At 37.8% G+C, this 19,103-nt stretch overlaps 1 protein-coding gene across 2 annotated transcripts in view; it reads left to right on the top strand.

Annotated features, from left to right (window-relative positions):
- Positions 1 to 19,103, top strand: part of LOC121727459 — a 53,633-nt gene that overhangs the window by 29,142 nt on the left and 5,388 nt on the right. For both annotated transcript variants that reach the window (XM_042115332.1, XM_042115334.1), the window contains exons 3-5: positions 15,710 to 15,853; positions 18,009 to 18,170; positions 18,688 to 18,864. In XM_042115332.1, coding sequence (XP_041971266.1) covers positions 15,710 to 15,853; positions 18,009 to 18,170; positions 18,688 to 18,864 — 483 coding nt within the window. The remainder of the gene's footprint in view (positions 1 to 15,709; positions 15,854 to 18,008; positions 18,171 to 18,687; positions 18,865 to 19,103) is intronic.

Genomic DNA, 19,103 nt, shown 5'->3' with positions numbered 1-19,103 from the left:
CCCAAGTACTTGAAGTAATTTCTGTTTTTTAGAGCTATAGTCCCTTTATAAGTTTAAAAGTAGTATAGATAGTAGTTTAATAATAATGAACTATAGCGCTTTAATTAAGTACTCATTTTTCATGTAACAATAAGCTCGATATTAATATATCACGTAAAATATGACAGTGTATCATTTATTATTCGGAACCGCTAAAGCGAAAAATTGTCGCAGAGCTTGGCGTTTGTTGCTGATTTATTAGTGGCTGTGTTAAAATATTTTCGGTGAGGCAAGGCCATAATACTGCGTTGCGTTGCGGCGCGGCGCGTCGCAGGCCGCAGCGTTAACACTCCGGCGTATTCATAATGACGCCGTTGCGCAAAAAATTAGTATATTGCGCGGGAACCGTAGGTACATTTTTCCGGGATAAAAAGTGTCCTACTCGTATGTCCTTTCCCGGGACTCAACGTATCTCCATACCAAATTTGAGCAAAATCGGTTCAGCAGTTTGGGCGTGAGGAGGTAACAGACAGACAAACTTTCACATTTATAATATTAGTATGGATTTGATGATGCATTGCGTCGTCGGACACGTTGTTTTGTCGCAACGACGAGAGATGAAGTTAAGATAATATTATCTAGTTACGACAAACGTTGACTTCACATAGCCCAACCAAATAACGTAGATTCGCTATCTGCCTATTAAGCAGATTTTCATAATAACCGAATGTAGAAAAATCAATATCTGACTGTATATATCTCTGTCAGTAGTACCGTCCGGTCGTTAAACAAATCGCATACAAATTAATGCTAACAAATTCGTTCCGAGGCCACTGTCTGATAAGAACCTAAAGTGGATGATCGACCGACGAGTAAATACCGTGGTGTATTACTGTTTACCGATTTTGATGAAATTTGGTAAACTATACTGTTCTCGGCGAAATATGGCGGTAGCGGTCATTGACTCCCTGTCAAAAACTTGTCATTTTCTATACAAAGCTGCGATTGACAGCATCTGACACTTCACTGTCAATCGCGGTTTTTACTGCGTGAAATTACAATGGTTGTTTTCCCGCAGTAAAATGATTCAATCTTAGTAGTACAATAGATTTGTGAAGTTTTTTTTATTCAAATCAAAAATAAAATTCGGCCGGATCATAGCCGCTCGCGCCTATCGGTATAAATTAGTTGCCATAGTACGTCATACAAAATATTTTTTATTTTCAAAAAATAGCATGCATATTTCGATAGTACAGAGGTAAATCGTTCTGCTGAGGGAAAACAACCACTAAAATATCACGTTGTATAGAAAATGACAAGTTTTTGACAGGAAGTCAGTGACCGCTACCGCCATGTTTGGTCGAGTACAGTATAGATATTTTGAGCCCAGGTTGTCAAACAATAATTTTCGAAATGTCATTTCGATTCGACATCCTGAAAAAGATAGCTTCCATTTCGTGGTTAATTGGTTAAGGTTATCCTAACCAATTAAGGCACTGGATGGAGGTAGCACTTTGCATAAATAACAATATTAAAAGTAATAACCATAGAGAAAATATGTGGTCTCTGTAATAACTAATCTATACATATAATAAAATCGTAGGAAACTCAATTCAGCGAGCTTCGGCACCGGTCATTCAATATTTTTCTTTAAACAAAACAATGTCGCGGAGACATAATATTTCTCCTTTTTTTTAAGAACAAAGTTAAAAACTACACTAAACATACGGTTTTCGAAAGTCATTTGATTAGGGTGGGGGGGGGGGGGGGCAGCCCCCCAAAACCCCTCCCACCACCATGGATCTGTTACTTATAACGAAATAGTGTCGTGGCGTTTGTATTGCGTCTTATCTTTTTGGGAACAAACTAAGTCATCTATCTATACATAGCGGCCCACCCCGGCTTCGCACGGGTGGAAATTGATTTTTAAATATATTTTTTTCAATCTTTATTTCTTAGTCACTTTTATTAAATCTGGTAAATACTAATTAAGCTATAGCTGGTAAGTAATTTGGTCTGGTTTGTACCAGCGCAAAGTTACTATTGCATATTTTTAACCGACTTCCAAAAAGGAGGAGGTTATATGTTCGGCTGTGGATATTTTTTTTAGATTAAAAAGTAGGATACTTAGGATAATACGTAGGATAATTGTAATAGTCAGACATACGATATCGCGGACTTTTACGTTGATAATAATGTCCTCTATAACTTATAAGACTCTATAGTACATCACTTTGAGTCTATAATTTATAAAGCTTACAATATATGGAATATTTTGGTAGTTTTGTTAATTATAATAGCAATCAAAAATAAAAGTCATTCAAAACGTAATGAATTAATGAAGCACTATAATATTATCCCATCAATGAAGCGGCACCCGGCTGTCACATAACTATTATATTATAAATCTATTGTGTATGCGATTCCCATGATCGAGGTAATAATAATTAATATTTACGTGGACTCTCCGGGCGAGCACACCCGCGCGGCGCGCCTTGACGACGCCCAATTCGCAACGTGCAGCAGAAATCGTAATATTTTAATTTCGCCATAACATTAAAACCAAACGTCCAATTTTAATCATTCAAAGACCAAATATTATCTACATTACGTACTTAGTAATGAAATAATTTATTTTGATAAGAATTAATGCCATGAGTAAAATAAAGGCATTTAAATGTAGTCCAAAAACATTTCAAGATTTTTTAATAAAAAAATGGTTATTGTGCCTCACTCAACATAGATAGGTATAGTGTGTCGCGGACTTTTTTGTAGATATTTAAAAGATCTACAATTACTTAGAACATTTTATGGTTCTATCTTTTATAGTTTAGGCAGCGTACGCGAAAAAAGTAACATTTCTGGTTGATTTTTTACACCTTGCGTCCGAAAATCCCAAATATCTTACGGAACCCTATTTTTTTCCAAAATAAAATTTAGCCTATGTTCAGCAGAATTAATGTAGGATTCCAATGGTAAAAGAATCTTTCAAATCGGTCTAGTAGTTTCGGAGCCTATTCAAGACAAACAAACACAAATCTTTCCTCTTTATAATAGTAGTGTAGATATAATAAAATCGTAGGAGAGTCAATTCTGTACATGGAATATTTTTGAAAAATAATACTTGGGACGTGAATCGTGATCTACTATGCTGACGCGGACGAAGTCGCGGGCACCAGCTAGTATTTAATAACGTAGTAGATGAAGTTACTACAAATGAGTAGGCAGGCCGCAGGACCGATTTTTATATAGGTTTCCTATTTGTTAGCACTATAAAGCGCACTTATTTGTAACGCACGTATATTAACGCATTGATTATAATATTTTATGGACTGAAGTAAGTCTGAAATATATTTTTATCCCAAAAAAATTAAAGCTTCCAGCGCCATAAACGAATTCTGGTGCACCGAGGTTCCAGATATTATCTAGCGCAGCTATCCCCAACCTGCGGGCTGCGGGACTTTTTCAATGACCCCCGTGTAGGGATTGCAATCCGGCGTAATTTTCAATCCGGACCGGATTTGACCGGATTACCGTCAATCCGGCCGGATCCGGTCGGACTGATGAAATCGCACTAAAAACCGAAAATCATCCTATTTTTGCATTCTAATTCAAAAACAAGCCATATATGCATCACTTGTAGCTGATTAATGCAATATTTTCAAAGCGAGATAACCACTCTTTAAAAACTGTAGAGCATGGAACAATATTTTAAATATCCGTATGGTTGCTCAAGCACATTACGGCATTAGCGCAACATAGTCGGCCTCCCCACCACCATACGTAGCTGAAGTGAATGGCGAGTTGATATTAATTAACGATATAAGTACATCCATTTGTTGCTCATCATTTAAAAGCGTCACTTAGCAAATAACTGCTAATAGAGCTGCTGCGATTCCGTAGTACCACTAGTTTTTGATAATTTTTGTATAGTCAATGAATATACATTCATGATGTATTTTACACTACCAACAACATCATCTCAGCCACGTTCAAATGAATTTGAACGAAAAGTTATACTTAAAGTTAAACGCAATAACTTTGAAGTCTTCTTAGCCGTGATAATTTTCCTTTTAAATTCAGCACATTTCCTACTCCCGTGATTTTTTCACATTTCTAGAAGCAACTGTTTAGCTGGTAGAGGGGGGGGACACTGGACTCTAACGATTTTTTCCACTTTAAAACTTCATATTGCACTAAATCGGAAATGATCTAAGAATACTCGTAATATTTTTTAAAACCTATCCAACGAACACTCCACACGGTGGGGTGGACGCGAAAAAAAAATCATCCCCGCTTCATGTGTATGGGAGGTACCATAAAAAATATATTATATTTTTAAGATTTTATATACCATTTTGTTGGAATCATTAATATGTATATTCATGCCAATTTACAGCTTTGTAGGTCCTATATATAGTCTCTGAACAAAACCGCGGAAAGACAGACAGACAGACAGACCGAAACTATAGCGGTTCATTGTTCACTACAGAACGCATTTAACGTAAGTTATTCATGCAACAACCATAGCAGTTTGCCACAAATGAAAGTATGATATTATTATTTTTAGCAATATTCCACGAAATAAACCTCAACTTGTATGTACATGAGTGAGTGTACGCATAGGCATGCACAGCATGCGCGGCATACACTCACTCATTTACTTATAGGTTGACGTTTATTTCGCAGAATTTTGCTAAAAATATTAATATACAAAATTTTAAGCTATATATTTCCGCATAGTAACGCCTGTTTCTATTAACTATTGCCACAAATAGATAACACCGGATCCGGTCTCCGAATCCGGTATATTGGGACCGGATCCGGTACCCGTAAAATGACGCCGGATCCGGCAAATTTCCGGATCCAGTTTTCCGGATTGCAATCCCTACCCCCGTGTAGTTAAACCATTTTGAATTTCACCCCCACCGGCAAAATAGTGCAATATGGTCTTGTGAACATTTTGCCACTTTTAAATCGCTAATTTTTATGTTCTTATTTTATTCTCAAAAACTTTGGTTGCGGCCCGCGACGCCAAGAACAAAACGAGTTTGTGGCCCGTGTAAAAAAAGGTTGAGGACCACTGATCTAGCGTAATAGTTTCAGACCTAGTTATCCTATTACGTAAGACAGTCAGTTGGTGAAATGGGCCGTTGCATTTAATGGGCCATAAAAATGCAATCCAGATAGTTTATGCTAAGTAAGTTGGAACGTCGTAAATAGCTGAATGTAAATCGCTGTGGAGGATTTACAGAGAGTTATTGAAAGTATCCGAAACTTGAAAACTGAGTGGAGCGTTCGATTTTTGACCTGCTGGTTTAATATATTCGCGTAAAGACGCGAATACCATTTTGCAGGAATAAGGAATAAAGTAGATCCAACAAGGAACAAAGCTGCAGTAATTTTAACAGACTTTCGACAAGGAGGATGTTTCTCAATTCGACCGAATAATATAATATGTAATTTTCGACGAAATATAATAAAATTAAAATTCGAAAAATAAATCGACCAAGTGCGAGCCGGACTCGCGCACGAAGGGTTCCGTACCGTCATAGAACAAAAATAGTCCAAAAATTGTGTTTTTTGTATGGGAACCACCATATCCATAAATTTTTATTTTATTTTAATATTATTATTAATAATTGAAATAGACATATTATATTTAACACCTTTGTGAAAATATCAAGTGCTTACCTGCTGCAATTATTGATATAGAGCAAAAAATGCCAAAAACTCATGTTTGTTGTATGGGAGCCCCCTTTAAATATTTGAATTTGAAGTTGAAGGCTTGGCTTGAATATGATCTGAAAACTTTTTACGACAGAAGTATTGCATAGCTGTGCAATATTTTGCTTGGTTCCTTTTACATTTCATGTTTTTGGTGGGATTTCATTTCTTTTTTGAAGGTTTTTTCTTTTCAGGTCACAATTCTCTATCTTCTTTATATTTTTTCTTTGAGGCTTCGTTAGTTTTATAGGTGGACAACGTAACGTAAATACTGCTGAATTCTGAGTCGATTATTTTATTCCTCGCAGGAAAGGAGCACACCTTATTTCTTGCTTATTTATAACTAGCCCATATATCGAGCGAGTAAAGAGTGTATATGTCGCAGCCGACTGGTTTAAATAGCCGTTCAATCAAACAGCTAGCCCTTTGACTGATCAACGCCATTCAATCACACGGCTATACGTCGTTTAGCCGAGTTGTTAACTATAACGTTCAACACTACAGCTAGACGACGCTTAGCCAACTGGTTTAATGGCAAATTAAATAGGGCGACCATTAGCTTAATATGTAATTTGGGAGAATAAGAAAACTTTTTGTATTTTATTGAAAGATTATTCTCGGACTAAGTTTAAGGGGTGACCAAAAGTTTAATGCAATAAGTAAAAATAAAAAATTCTGAGGCGTGTTTTGTGACGGTCGCCGGCTGCTGCCGCAGCACAGTCACAGTTCTAACCTAACCTACTTTTGGACTTTCTGGATTGTGTTTGTTTTTGTTTTGGCGGGGGGCTGCGCCCCTCGAGCCCCCCTTTTATTTGACGACGGTCGCCGGCTGCTGCCGCAGCACGCTCGCTGCGCTCGCTCGGCTCCCTCTGTGTTGTGGTCTAAGTTCTAACCTAACCTAACCAACTTTTGGACTTTCTGGATTGTGTTTGTTTTTGTTTTGACGGGGGGCTGTGCCCCCCGAACCCCCCTTTCGGGAGGGCTGCGTCCATCCATTTCATAATCCCGTAATTTCTCCTCGAATATTTGTTGAAATTTTAATTCACTCGTATGTGCCTCCACAATTTTTGTCTCTTTAATCACATTTGTAACTTTTATTAACTACTTTATTTCCAAAAAACAACCACAAACACCAACAAACACCTGCTAGTTGACGCCATATTGTAAATAAAACGCACCTAGCTCCGCAGCGGTGCGCGCTGAACTACTTCAATTAGACGGCGGCTTTTGAATCAGCTGTAGTGTTGAACGTTTTGAGCGACTAAAATATTCAATATAAAAGCTAGACGTGTGATTGAATGGCGTTGTTCAGTCAAAGGGCTAGCTGTTTGATTGAACGGCTATTTAAGCCAGTCGGCTGCGACATATATAATATCGCAGTACTGATTACATTTATATTAATCGAATTTAATTATTGTTTCATTGTTAACGTTGGAAATACTATTTTTATTTAATTAATACCATTTCATTAAGTACATAGCCAACTTGAAGCCTTTTTTTACGTAAAACAAATATGCAGTCGAAACACATACTGTTCTCGCAAAGTGACAAACATAAAAAACTTTTCTTTTATTTAATAAAGTATTTCATCATCATCATATTTTAGTGCCCTCTTCATAACGAAGTTCGGCGGTCAGTAGGTTAAATTTCTTCCGGTTATCACATGGTCCATTCCCATTTCCTTTATGTCATCTATCCATTTTCGTCTTGGTCTACGTGGTCTCTTTCCCGGAAATCTACCCTCTATGATCAACCGTATAAATTCATATTGGGATCCTCTTTGTAGGTGACCGAAAAAGTATTATATTATTATTAATATAAAAGTATTATAATATTAATTATTATAATACTTTTACATCCTTCGATCGCGGATTCTTGGAAATCTATTGTTATTCTATTGTTGTCGCGGTCACCGGTGTCCTTATGGGGCTTGATGGGTTAATCATATTATGATAAAAAATATATTGTCATTGTAATAATTATTACAACAAATATTCCCTTGGGATAAACATATCAAGCCTTAACGACAGCGCATGTAAGATAAAAATTATAAAAATACGTCATATATAGCGTGTTACAAAAGGAACACGCCCGTTATGAAAAGATAACACTCTGTATAATTGACAAGCGGGGCCTCGCACGCTATGACGTGGGCGTTCTACGTAGCCACGGTGCAGTGGAGCTACGCTGACGGCTGACGTAGCACTGTCTCATACTATTTTATGGTTTTGTTACTAGTTTTTCTTTTCTATCACACTTTTTTTCTATGCAATATACATAGATAGTGAGTCTTGCATTGTGTAGTTACTATTTAGATAAATTGAGTCATAGAGATAAACGACGGACTTACGAATTTCGTCGGGATATGTCACATAACTAAAACGAATTGTAATTGAACTTACTGGTTTCAGGTTAATCGTAACGATATCACAAACGAGTAGGCAGGACCAACTTTTGTATGGGTTTTTTGTTTGAAAAGTAGTGTTCCTTGCAATAGGAATATTCATCACCATCATTTCATGTATGGCTGAAGAATGTCGGTTTTGTCTAGTTTTCTTTGTGTCTCCTACGACGCTGACTTGGCATAGTCCGACTAACATTTCTCTGGCTGGTGGTACAAAAAATTGGAATTACGAAATTGTAGAAGTGTTGAATTACTTTCTTTAGATCCTAGTAGATCCTTTCTTTAGTCACAGAAAACCGGCGTAAAACAGCGCTTGCGCTGTGTTTCGCCGAGTGAGTGAGTTTACCGGAGGCCCAATCCTCTACCCTTTTTCCTTCCCTACCCTCCCCTATTTCCTTCCCTACCCTCCCCTATAATTCCCTTCCCTACCCTCCCCTGTTACCCTTTAAAAGGCCGGCAACGCACCTGCAGCTCTTCTGATGCTGCGAGTGTCCATGGGCGACGGAAGTTGCTTTCCATCAGGTGACCCGTTTGCTCGTTTGCCCCCTTATTTCATAAAAAAAAGAAAAAAAGATTGAGCAAATCACAGCTAAAATTCCTTTATTATTGTACACCTTATTTACACTATAATCGGTCTTATAAGTGTTACTATCTATTTGACCGAGCTTTGCTCGATAAAACACGAATAAAATGACATTTTCTAAAAATTATTCCTAGCTAGATCGATTTATCGCCCTCGAAACCCCCTATATAGGTACTAAATTTCATGAAAATCGTTGGAGCCGATTCCGAGATTCCAATTTTTAATTCAGGTTTAAAGATAAAAGAAAAGATAAATACCTACCGTAAATGTGGACCATGTCACATACTAACAATGGGCTAAAAATAGCCCTAAGGTTTTGTTTATGGCCGCTCGCCATTGTGGTGTGCCGCGTTTGGTGCACCCTAAATGGATCAATATCATATCTTTTGGCTCCCCACTAGCCTAATATTTTATAGGACATTGGGGCCGCAATCACAAAAGTTGGCCGTTAGTTTGATGTCACTCGATAAACGTATTATTCTTGTGAACAAACCTTGGTGGTTACAGGAGTTTTAACTATACAGTATGTTTTTTACGACAATAACTAAATAAAAAATATAGTAAGCTATCTTTTATGCCATTTTGAAGAGTCCTGTATAAACATGCTATAATAATTATCATTTCATCTACCTATCCGTAAGCTGCTTTTCTAGGCTCAAATCTGTAAAATTAGTATACCTACTATAGGTAAATAATTATTATTGATGAAAATGAAACAAATAAGTACACTATTGAATTGATGAAAATCAAAATGAGTAGGTAAATATAATTATTATATTAGCTATTAATTAATAAATATACTCTTTAACACCTAAGGTAATAATACATCTTAAGAACTAAACTGAGACTGCTAAAATACTATAGTTTTATAATTATATCGTGTCATGAAACGAAATCACAAAATTGCAACTGTATTATAACAATTTGGACGCCTTGCAGAAGGCATAAAGCAAGCGATGAAACGAGTTGAATGCTCACGGTTTTTATTAGGCGTTTGTGGTGCTCAGTGAAATGCGGTTGGCTTGAGACTTTGTTACTTTGTGTCTTAAATGTTAAACTTACCGTCGAGTCCATTGTTAGTTTTCTAGCTCATATTTCCATTAAATTTTCTTCTTTGATAAAGCAGAATGATGTAATTCCGAGCTTTATTCTTTGAATTATAAATATTTTTAAATCTTTTCAAAACGATCATAATATCGATTTCAAATAGCTAATATTCTACTAGATTAGTATAAAATAAATATATCAAACTTTTAAATCGTCACATAAACCGCTACAAAGCACGTAAAGCAGTTTTATTTGAAAAATATGAAAATAGTGGCAATAATGCCGGCGCTTTGGCGAACCGCGGACATCAATCAACTTTTATCGTACTGGTGAAATGACGCACAAACGTACGTTTTATTTTAAAACCAAACTATTGAAACTTTTATTTATTTTAGTTTTTTATACCCACATAGTTTTTTAACCATCGCAATAATGATACCTCAGATTGGGTATCCAGTTAGCAGCAATATTAGGTACTTATATTTATTATTACCTCTCTAATAACAGCAGCACAGTAACACCTATACACAATAATTATGACTTGCTAAATTGATGGATCTAAATTCTAAATCATAATAATTATTGCGTGTAGGCCGCGTATCTTAGGTTAGCATCTATACCCATCGATCGTGGAATAACGAGACACAATAGCTTATCTATTGTTATCGCGGCCGGATGCGGCCGCTTAGGTCTTCATGAATTAAATGAATATTATGTTAAATCCATGATATCTGTGGTTAAATCACTTCGCCCTGCTTCCTTTCTGCATACCTACGACATCCTAAAATTATTATTTTTTCTGCTTCGTTCTACACAATTTAAATTTTACGCTTGTTTGGTTTTTTTTTTTTTTTTTGTGAAAGTATTAAATAAAACATATCTTCTTCATAGTGACAATATAGCTATATTAGATTCCTTTTTAGGATTCCGTACCCAAAGGGTAAAAACGGGACCCTATTACTGAGACTTCGATGTCTGTCCGTCTGTCTCCAGGCTCTAACTCAAAAACCGCTATAGCTAGAATTCTGAAATTTTCACAGATTGTGTAGATCTGTTGCCGCTATAACAACAAATACTAAAAACAAAATAAAATTAATATTTAAGAGGGGCTCTCATACAACAAACGTAATTTTTCCGGCCTTTTTTGCTCTATATCGATAATGATAACAGGTAGGTACTTGAATTTTTCTTAAAGTCCTTAATTATATGTGTACTTTAATATTAAACAATAATATTAAAATAAAATTAAAAATTAAGGGGGGCTCCCATACAAAAAACACAAATTTTGGTCTATAATGGTACGGAACCCTACGTGCGCGAGTCCGACTCGCACTTGGCCAATTTTTTTAAAGTTTTTCTTGATGAAGATATTGAAAAAATATTATAGGAGACAAAGCAACCCTTCAGAAAGTGCTTAGGAGGTAAAACAAAGCCGCCACTTAACCCCAAAACCTCTCCCCATCCCAAGCCCTTTCAGAGCTGATTTTGTCCCATTTCACAAATTAATATTATTATCTGTGATAGTGTTGCATTTCTATTCTTATTTGTATCTGCTATTATCAGCTGTTATGATTACATTAATCGTTAATAGACGACCTCTGTAGCTCAGTGGTGAGCGCGTCGGTAGCTCAAGCCGGGGGTCGCGGGTTCGAATCCCGCCGACGGCACAAAAAAGTTTTCAATGTTTCCGGGTCTGGATGTGTATTAAATATGTGTATGATATAATAAAAATCTTAAATATATGCATAGTATAAAAGTATTAAATATATTTCCGTTGTCTGGTACCTGTAACACAAGTACTTTAGGTACTTAGCACGGGGCCAGACTGATGTGGTTTGAAGCGTCCATAGTATCCATAGATATTATTAATTCTTGTGCTTCTACGAAAGACTAGTTCCTAGGCAGATGGGGGACCTATCACCTATGTAGTTTGGTCACGCACGTCAAATCCAGCCAACAGACCACAATTAAGTGTCTAAGCACACTAGGCCGAAGTTACGCGGCGGTAATTCCGCATGATTACGCCCGCAATGTCAAACGCATACAATATATGGATTACGGACGGAACGCGACGGAATAGTGTCATCGGTAATTTAAAATACATTGCTGGCGTAATCATGCGGAATTTCCGCCGCGTAACTTCGGCCTAGTGTGTTTAGACACTAACATATTGAATTGACATGATCCGACCAAATGACGATGGTAACTACTTACCTACATTACCTATGTAGGTAAGTAGTTACCATCGTCATTTGGTCGGATTTTCACGCTTTCAACGGACGCTTTCAATATGACCTAACTTCGAAAATCACTAGAATTCAGAATTAATATCACTAACAAATACCGCAATTTGATTCTATTACAGTGAATCATAATTTCGGAAAATGATTTAATAGCATTTTAAAATGACGCTACTTTTAATAAAATTTAAAAAAGAAATCCAGAATTCAAAAGAAACATACTGGCACATAAGTTTTCTTAAAGTCGGAAAGACATTCTCATAATTATATTTCGTCAGAAAACTTACAACTTTTCTAATCTGATTAAATCCACGCCTCGCCTGCCTAATGTGATTGCTTTTCCTTTGCTAAAGAAAACACTATTATACGGGACAACCGAATATAACGCGATTTCAAGGAGGGTGTTATCTAATATTATTGTCTATCATAGCATACAATCTGGTGTGACTTAACAATAATTATTGTTACGGTCCTAGGCTTCAGTCACAGACCACAGCATAGCATAGGGATATGTCATATTGCTATACTGTGCTTCAGTGGTCAATTATACGAGGCCCAAAGGGTGTACGCAAAAATTTAAGAAAAACTTTATATTTCTTAAAAGTTAAAAAAAGGCAACCTTGCCTTAGGGCAACCAAACATTTATACGGGGCCCCGGCCCCCGCTAGAGGTACGCTTCTACATCGTACTTTTAGCATTATTTAATAAAAAATATTATTTCATATTTCATTGATTAGTGACGACGCGTCACGTCTACTCTTGCATTTGGAATTATGTTATTAGTAGATAATATATTCAATAAAAGGCGGATGTCACTTTTTAGGGAGGAAAAAAACACTGTGGGACGTCACTGCAAAGTGCTAACATACGCAAACAGCGTTATAGCATTAAACATACCTATTATATGCATGCTACCTACGAATAATAAAAACTAAGGAATCGTAACTCCCATCCTATTACCGTTTTAAATTTGGTTCCTTTTGATCTGTCATGTAACGTCAGCTTAGTACCGCTCAAGGTCACCTAAATATTGCAAATGTATTGAAATGTGTACCTAAGGTACACTTTTTTGACAAGTATTGTGGAGCATGTTTTTGACGGAGTTACTTTTCCTTAGTTTTTATTATTCGTAGCATGCTACACAGCTACACGTATGTTAATCTCTGATGAACAGACAGCTGGATAGATAAATCGGAAATAACAAAGAACTTTTATCGCATACGATAAAAGATCTGCCATCGTATAAAATTGATAGGAGTGAGCACACTGAGACGGGCCGTGCCGGGGCTCAGCGTTCCATACAATTTGTATGGAAGCGGAAATCCGCTGCGCCCCGACACAGTGTGCGATACGCGCATCCGCTTCCATACAAATTGTATGGAGGCGGATTTTTGCGATGAGCCCCGGCACGCTGAGCCCCGGCACTGCCCGTCTTAGTGTGCTATTGACGGAACAAATCACTCATGTTAAGAGATAATATAATGGAGTACGCCATAAATGTATATCACCTTCATTGGAACACCCAATGTGGCGGTACTGAGCGCAAAAACATTTTAATTAACTTTTTAAACATTCGGTCGTATTCAGAAATCTTTATGATTAAGTTTAATGTAATTCAGATTTTGACCTAAATTCCACACATTTTTTGTCCAACTCTTCATTAAGTATATTAAAGTTAAGTTATCATTAAATTCCTCAAAGTGTGACCGCTTAATGTACAAAAATATTTTTACAACATTACTAACTACATATTAATTAATAAATTAAGAACATCTTCTTATGAGGGATTCATGAAGAACGTAATAATAAAGGATTACACTTTTTTGAAACCTTATATTGAGGGAGAGCTACCGCAAGCTCGAATCGACCCTTGTCTCTTGTCAACCTACCATCAAGAAAATAAATAAATCTATTAAGTGCTATGGACAGAACGTTACCAACGTTCAGGATTATTTCCTCGCTCGATGTCTCCGTCAACTTTGATGCGCAGCAATCGCTTTATCACGTGGAAAATGGAAATCGTACATTTTATCACAGTTAGAATATTGCTAAATCATTTCTCCGGACTTGCATAATGCATATCAAAGTTTATCCAATTCAGTTTAGCGGTTAAAGAGAAGAAGAGGGTACAAAGAAACAGACACAGAGACAGACAAACACACTTTTACATTTGATATTAGTATGGGTTTACTAAATCAATTATTGAACTATATTTACTTTTTAAAAAAATCATTAAGACGCTCCCCCTCCGGAGATGCCGTAATTTACCGTTTTTAGAGCCTTATTAACTCATCATTTGAAAGCTACAAAATTATAATAAAAATACAGCAATAATCTTCAGTATATGAACGTTCCTTTCATAGTTATTAATTTCCTATTTTTGTTTTTTATACTCATGATATCAGCTTCCAAAGTAATACCAATTTATTTAAATTCAAGCATACATTAAGCATCTCCCTAGTATTTACAAATTATGGTTATTTGAAAGTTGAAACACACGCCAATAGATCAACAATTTCATTAACTACATACTGGTCACTGGACGTTTGAATTTTTGTTCCGTCAGCGGGATTCGAAACCGCGACCCCCGGCTTAAGCTATAATAAGCTATAATAAATAGCCCACCAACTGAGTCACAGAGGTCGTAGATTTACTTCGATCTCGGCAACATATGGCAAATGTATGGCCATAACGTAGTAAATTGTTATTCTGTCAGTACTGAGTGTGTCATTAGTTACGCAAGTGGGGATAGTGGGCCTTCCGCAGCGGCGCGGCGCCACTTCCGAGGTAACAGATGCACCCATCTATGGCGCGCCCCATATACGGGCAACGGCGTTCAAGTACTATAGTTCGAAAAGGTCATGATATTGTGTTATATTGTATGCTCCATAGTCCATACTCGATGGTAACAAAGTGACTTATTTTTCTAGTTGCTTATATTAGCTTTATGCGAATGTCTGTCTTTCTGTAGTGGCCACCAGTAGAAATGCGAAAGTATAGACAAACTGTGGACATAAACTAAAGGTGCCGTTCCGATCTTTACCGCGGCCAATCGCGACCGGCTAAAATTCAATTAAAATGCCACTTTATGACAGACTATAGTAAAATATGTCATAGAGTAGGATATTATTTGAATTTTTAGGACTATAGTCTGTCATAAAGTGGCATTTTACTTGAATTTTTCGTAACGAAAAAAGATCGGAACGCCATCTTATGTTTAATTCCACGGTTTGTCTATACTTTCGCATTTCTACTGGTGGCCGTGCTAGGGCTACTGGTCATGTTTAAACTGTTGAACCAATATGGACGGCTATAAAAGTACTTTGCGTCCCGGGAAAAGACATAATAAGATGACTTCTTAGTATGCCAAAATGTGCAGTTTCCCCACAATTCTAATGTTATGATATTGCGGGCAACATAATATAGGATTTTGTAATGTATCATCGAGGAAATTAATTCCTAGGCAGTTGACGGACCTACGTCATGGACCATGGTCGGCTTCTGTCAATTTAGCTGTGATCGGTCAAACCCAGCCGGATTTGACTTAACGCGACCAAATTACGTTGCGCGTTGGTCCAGCATCTGCCTATGAATCAAAATCTCTAATAGTACCTTTATCTCTGACGAGAGAGCTGCAATTACCGATCTGTGCCTACATCTTTACATATAACATAATAATAAGTATTGAAGCTTGCTTCTGAGGTGCTCATTGATTGGTTCCACTTCCAGAGAAGGGCATGTACCTGGGGTCCCCGTGCGAGTTCACATGCAACCCCCGGCTGGTCCACGTGTACTGTGAGCCCCGCAGCGCCACCTGCCAGTGCGACCCCAAGCACCCCGTCGCCCTCGGCGTCACCAACGGATGCGCGAAGCGTGAGTACCGCTTGAGCAGCTCTGGATTTATGTATAGGCAGTATAAACCATGGCCTATAGGCTACAGCGTCCTATGGCGTCCTAGGGGGGGGGCGGCAGCGTCCTAGGATGGCGGCAGAGTTCGTACATGGGGGTGGTAAAAGTGGCCTATACTCATAAAAATTTAATCCGGCCTTGCCTTTGAGTAGTTTTGATTGGTTGATGCTCATGTGGCTCAGCTAAATTGCCTGTAGATTATGTTACATTGTTTGGTATATTTTACCTCTTGAGATCTACAAGCCAAGGACATAAGAATCTGCAGAAAGTTTGAGGTGATAGCTGAATACACGGTTACATAGACAACTGTTTATGTAAGCCGCGCGGCTCGTTTTAGCATAGGAGTCGCGGGGCTGCCGCACTACTCGTGACTTAAGAGGATACACCAAGGGCGAGAGAAATTGAAAATAGGTATTTGAAAATTTATTGCTGTCTCACCAATCTCAAGTCTCCCACCGCAGAACGCGATAGAGACAACACGACAAAAGTTCTAATAAAAGAACAGAAAATCTTCGATTCGTTGTCCGCTGATTCCTTCTCCAAAACTTAACCGATTTAAGTACTTTTTTCATTAAGAATTAAAGCAAGGCTTAAGCTGTGTTCCTATGTTTTATTTTTTTAAATATTTTAGCCAGTTTTGTTTTCTGGGTGTTTGAACGCAGAGGAAAATCTGGCCGTTTTTTTTGGGTTTTTGGACGTTCTTATCTTTTTTAAGAATAAAATTATGAAAAAAAAAAAAGAAAACATAAGGACATGCTAATAGTGGTCATAAATATTCAGGAAAAAAATCATAACTCTGCCGGCATTATCCAGGGAGGAAACAGGGGACAACGTTTGTATGGAAAAACGGCGGTGTGGACTCCTCTTAATGTGAAGGCAGCCTAATTAGTAAAAGATGATTAAGTTTTAAAAACCATAGTAGGTTTCAGCTGTGATCAATTAAACTGAAAATGTTATACCTCATGATATACTTACTTACTTTTAAATTTTTATTGAATGGCAAAATATATTATGCCTGTTTACTGTTTATAATATAATATAATGATAAGTGTTATAATTATTAACGAATAATTTTATGCTAATGTCATCCTATCTTATAATAGGAAATACGTATAATAATTAAAATAATTAGGTATAGAATTTCGTTATATTATTATGTAACTAAACTTTATTTCGTGATAAATTCAAGTTTGTATTTCAATTGCGATATTGCGTAATATTCAATTGAAGGTCGTCGTAGTATTCAACAATTTCCAAGTGTTACAAAAAGGGCACAATAAGTTACCATAGCGATATTTTCTATGGTTTCACGTAGCACAATGTAGTTACGACTTACGAGTTACGACCGTCCGTCATGGTTACTGTATTTCAAAGATTTAGTTTACAATAGAGGTGCTCCAAGTCTTCAGCTTATTTCTATTACATGATGCTAATTTAGAACTATTTCAACCTTCTTGGAAAACTCAGATGCTTACAAATCCACAATTCAGCACCAACTGCAGCTATGAATATTGTTTGTAATTGAACTAGGTACGTTTTAAGTTACTATAAACTAAAATATAATAATAATAATGATAATAACTCCCATACCGGTTTCGGTGACGGTGGCCGGTTTCATTGAAACCAGGCCAGCTACGCAGGAGTAATTTATAGTGTCCAAGTGTGTGCGCAGTACACAAGAGCACTCTCTATTCCTTTACTCTCATAACCCAGTGGGACGGACGACCGACACGACTGGCGCGAGATCAGGCGCAGGAGCGACTTTTTACATGCCCATCCGACGCATGGATCATCTTACTTGTCAGAAAATCAGGTGATCAGCCTGCATTGTCCTAACCAAACTTGGAAATAACATGTTTCCAACGCGGGAATCGAACCCACGACCTCCGAGTCAAGAGCCGCGCTCTATACCACTAGACCACGGAGGCGGTTAACACTAAAATATAATATTGTATTGGTTACCAGGCTAAAATTGTACAATATCTGCTGTTTGTTCCATTACTGAAGCAAGGCATAATCTCCCTACCGGCTTTCGTTTCCCATACATCATCTGACTCTAAAGAAGAATACAAATTGTTTTTTATATGGATGAACTTTAGGAAAGATTTTCTCTTTACAGCAAAGAAACTGGGCGAGCAATGTTTCTACCAGCAGACCTGCCGCGCGTTCGACCCGCACGCGTCGTGCGCGCAGATCAACCACAACGCGTACTGCCAGTGCGACCAGGGCTACCACACCACCAGCCACTCGCGACCCACCCACAGAGTCTTCTGCACTGAAGGTACTATCAGAGAAGTTGATTCCTAGGCAGATGGGGGACCTACGTAGTTTGGACGCGTTACGTCAAACCCAACCGACAGATCAAAATTAATATTGAATTGACCAAATGACGTAGATCCGTCAACTGCCTATGAATCATTTTCCTCGATGGTAATTTATATATAAGTAATTTGAAATATTCCGCAAAGCGCAATATTCTAGGAGTAAACAATGGTAGCCAATTAGAGGGCATGCAGGCTCCACACAAAACTCATGACCTCAGCACGCTCGTTCCAACACCGTTTATCACAACTCACAAGTGCTAGCATTAACGTAAATCAAACATTTTAATTGGTTAGAACCTATGGTGAGAAAGTTAACTCTGTAGAATACCTTACGAACTCTGTTTAAGGCACGTTCTAGTTCGGTGGGGTTCGAATCCACGACCCTCGGCTTGAGCTACTACGCGCTCAGCCACTAATCCACAGAGGTCGTCGAGTATATCAGTGCATCTAAATGAGATCTTCATATGTTTCTAGACCTGGTACTGCTGACGGCAGATATGCCGACGCTGCTAGGCGTAGCGTCGGGTATCTTCGTGCTGGCCGGGCTGCTGTGCATGGTGCTACACCTCTACACGAAGGCGCGCTACCATCCAGCGCACTTGGCTGACGCGCGCCTCACACCCCCGTGTCTGTACTCACTCAATGACACCGGTAAGTTCTACATCCTGAACACCTGCTGAGAATTTTGGACGAGACTCTTGAGAACTTGGGACTTAAGTTGTCCTACACTCAATCGCTTTCAGACCGTTTTCAAACGAACATAGTTCTAAGTTACAACATAACAAAGAATAACAAACTGGCAACAGGTCCCTGACGTTACACGCCTGGTATCGAAGGTCGAGGCAATCGACATTCTCGAATGACACAGAGCAATTATACCGGTTGGCTTT

The sequence above is a fragment of the Aricia agestis genome, chromosome 5 (genome assembly GCF_905147365.1).
Source record: "Aricia agestis chromosome 5, ilAriAges1.1, whole genome shotgun sequence".
NCBI classification, from domain to species: Eukaryota; Metazoa; Arthropoda; class Insecta; order Lepidoptera; family Lycaenidae; genus Aricia; species Aricia agestis.
The sequence above is the reverse complement of the archived record's forward strand: the minus strand, read 5'-3'. Positions and strand labels throughout refer to the sequence as shown.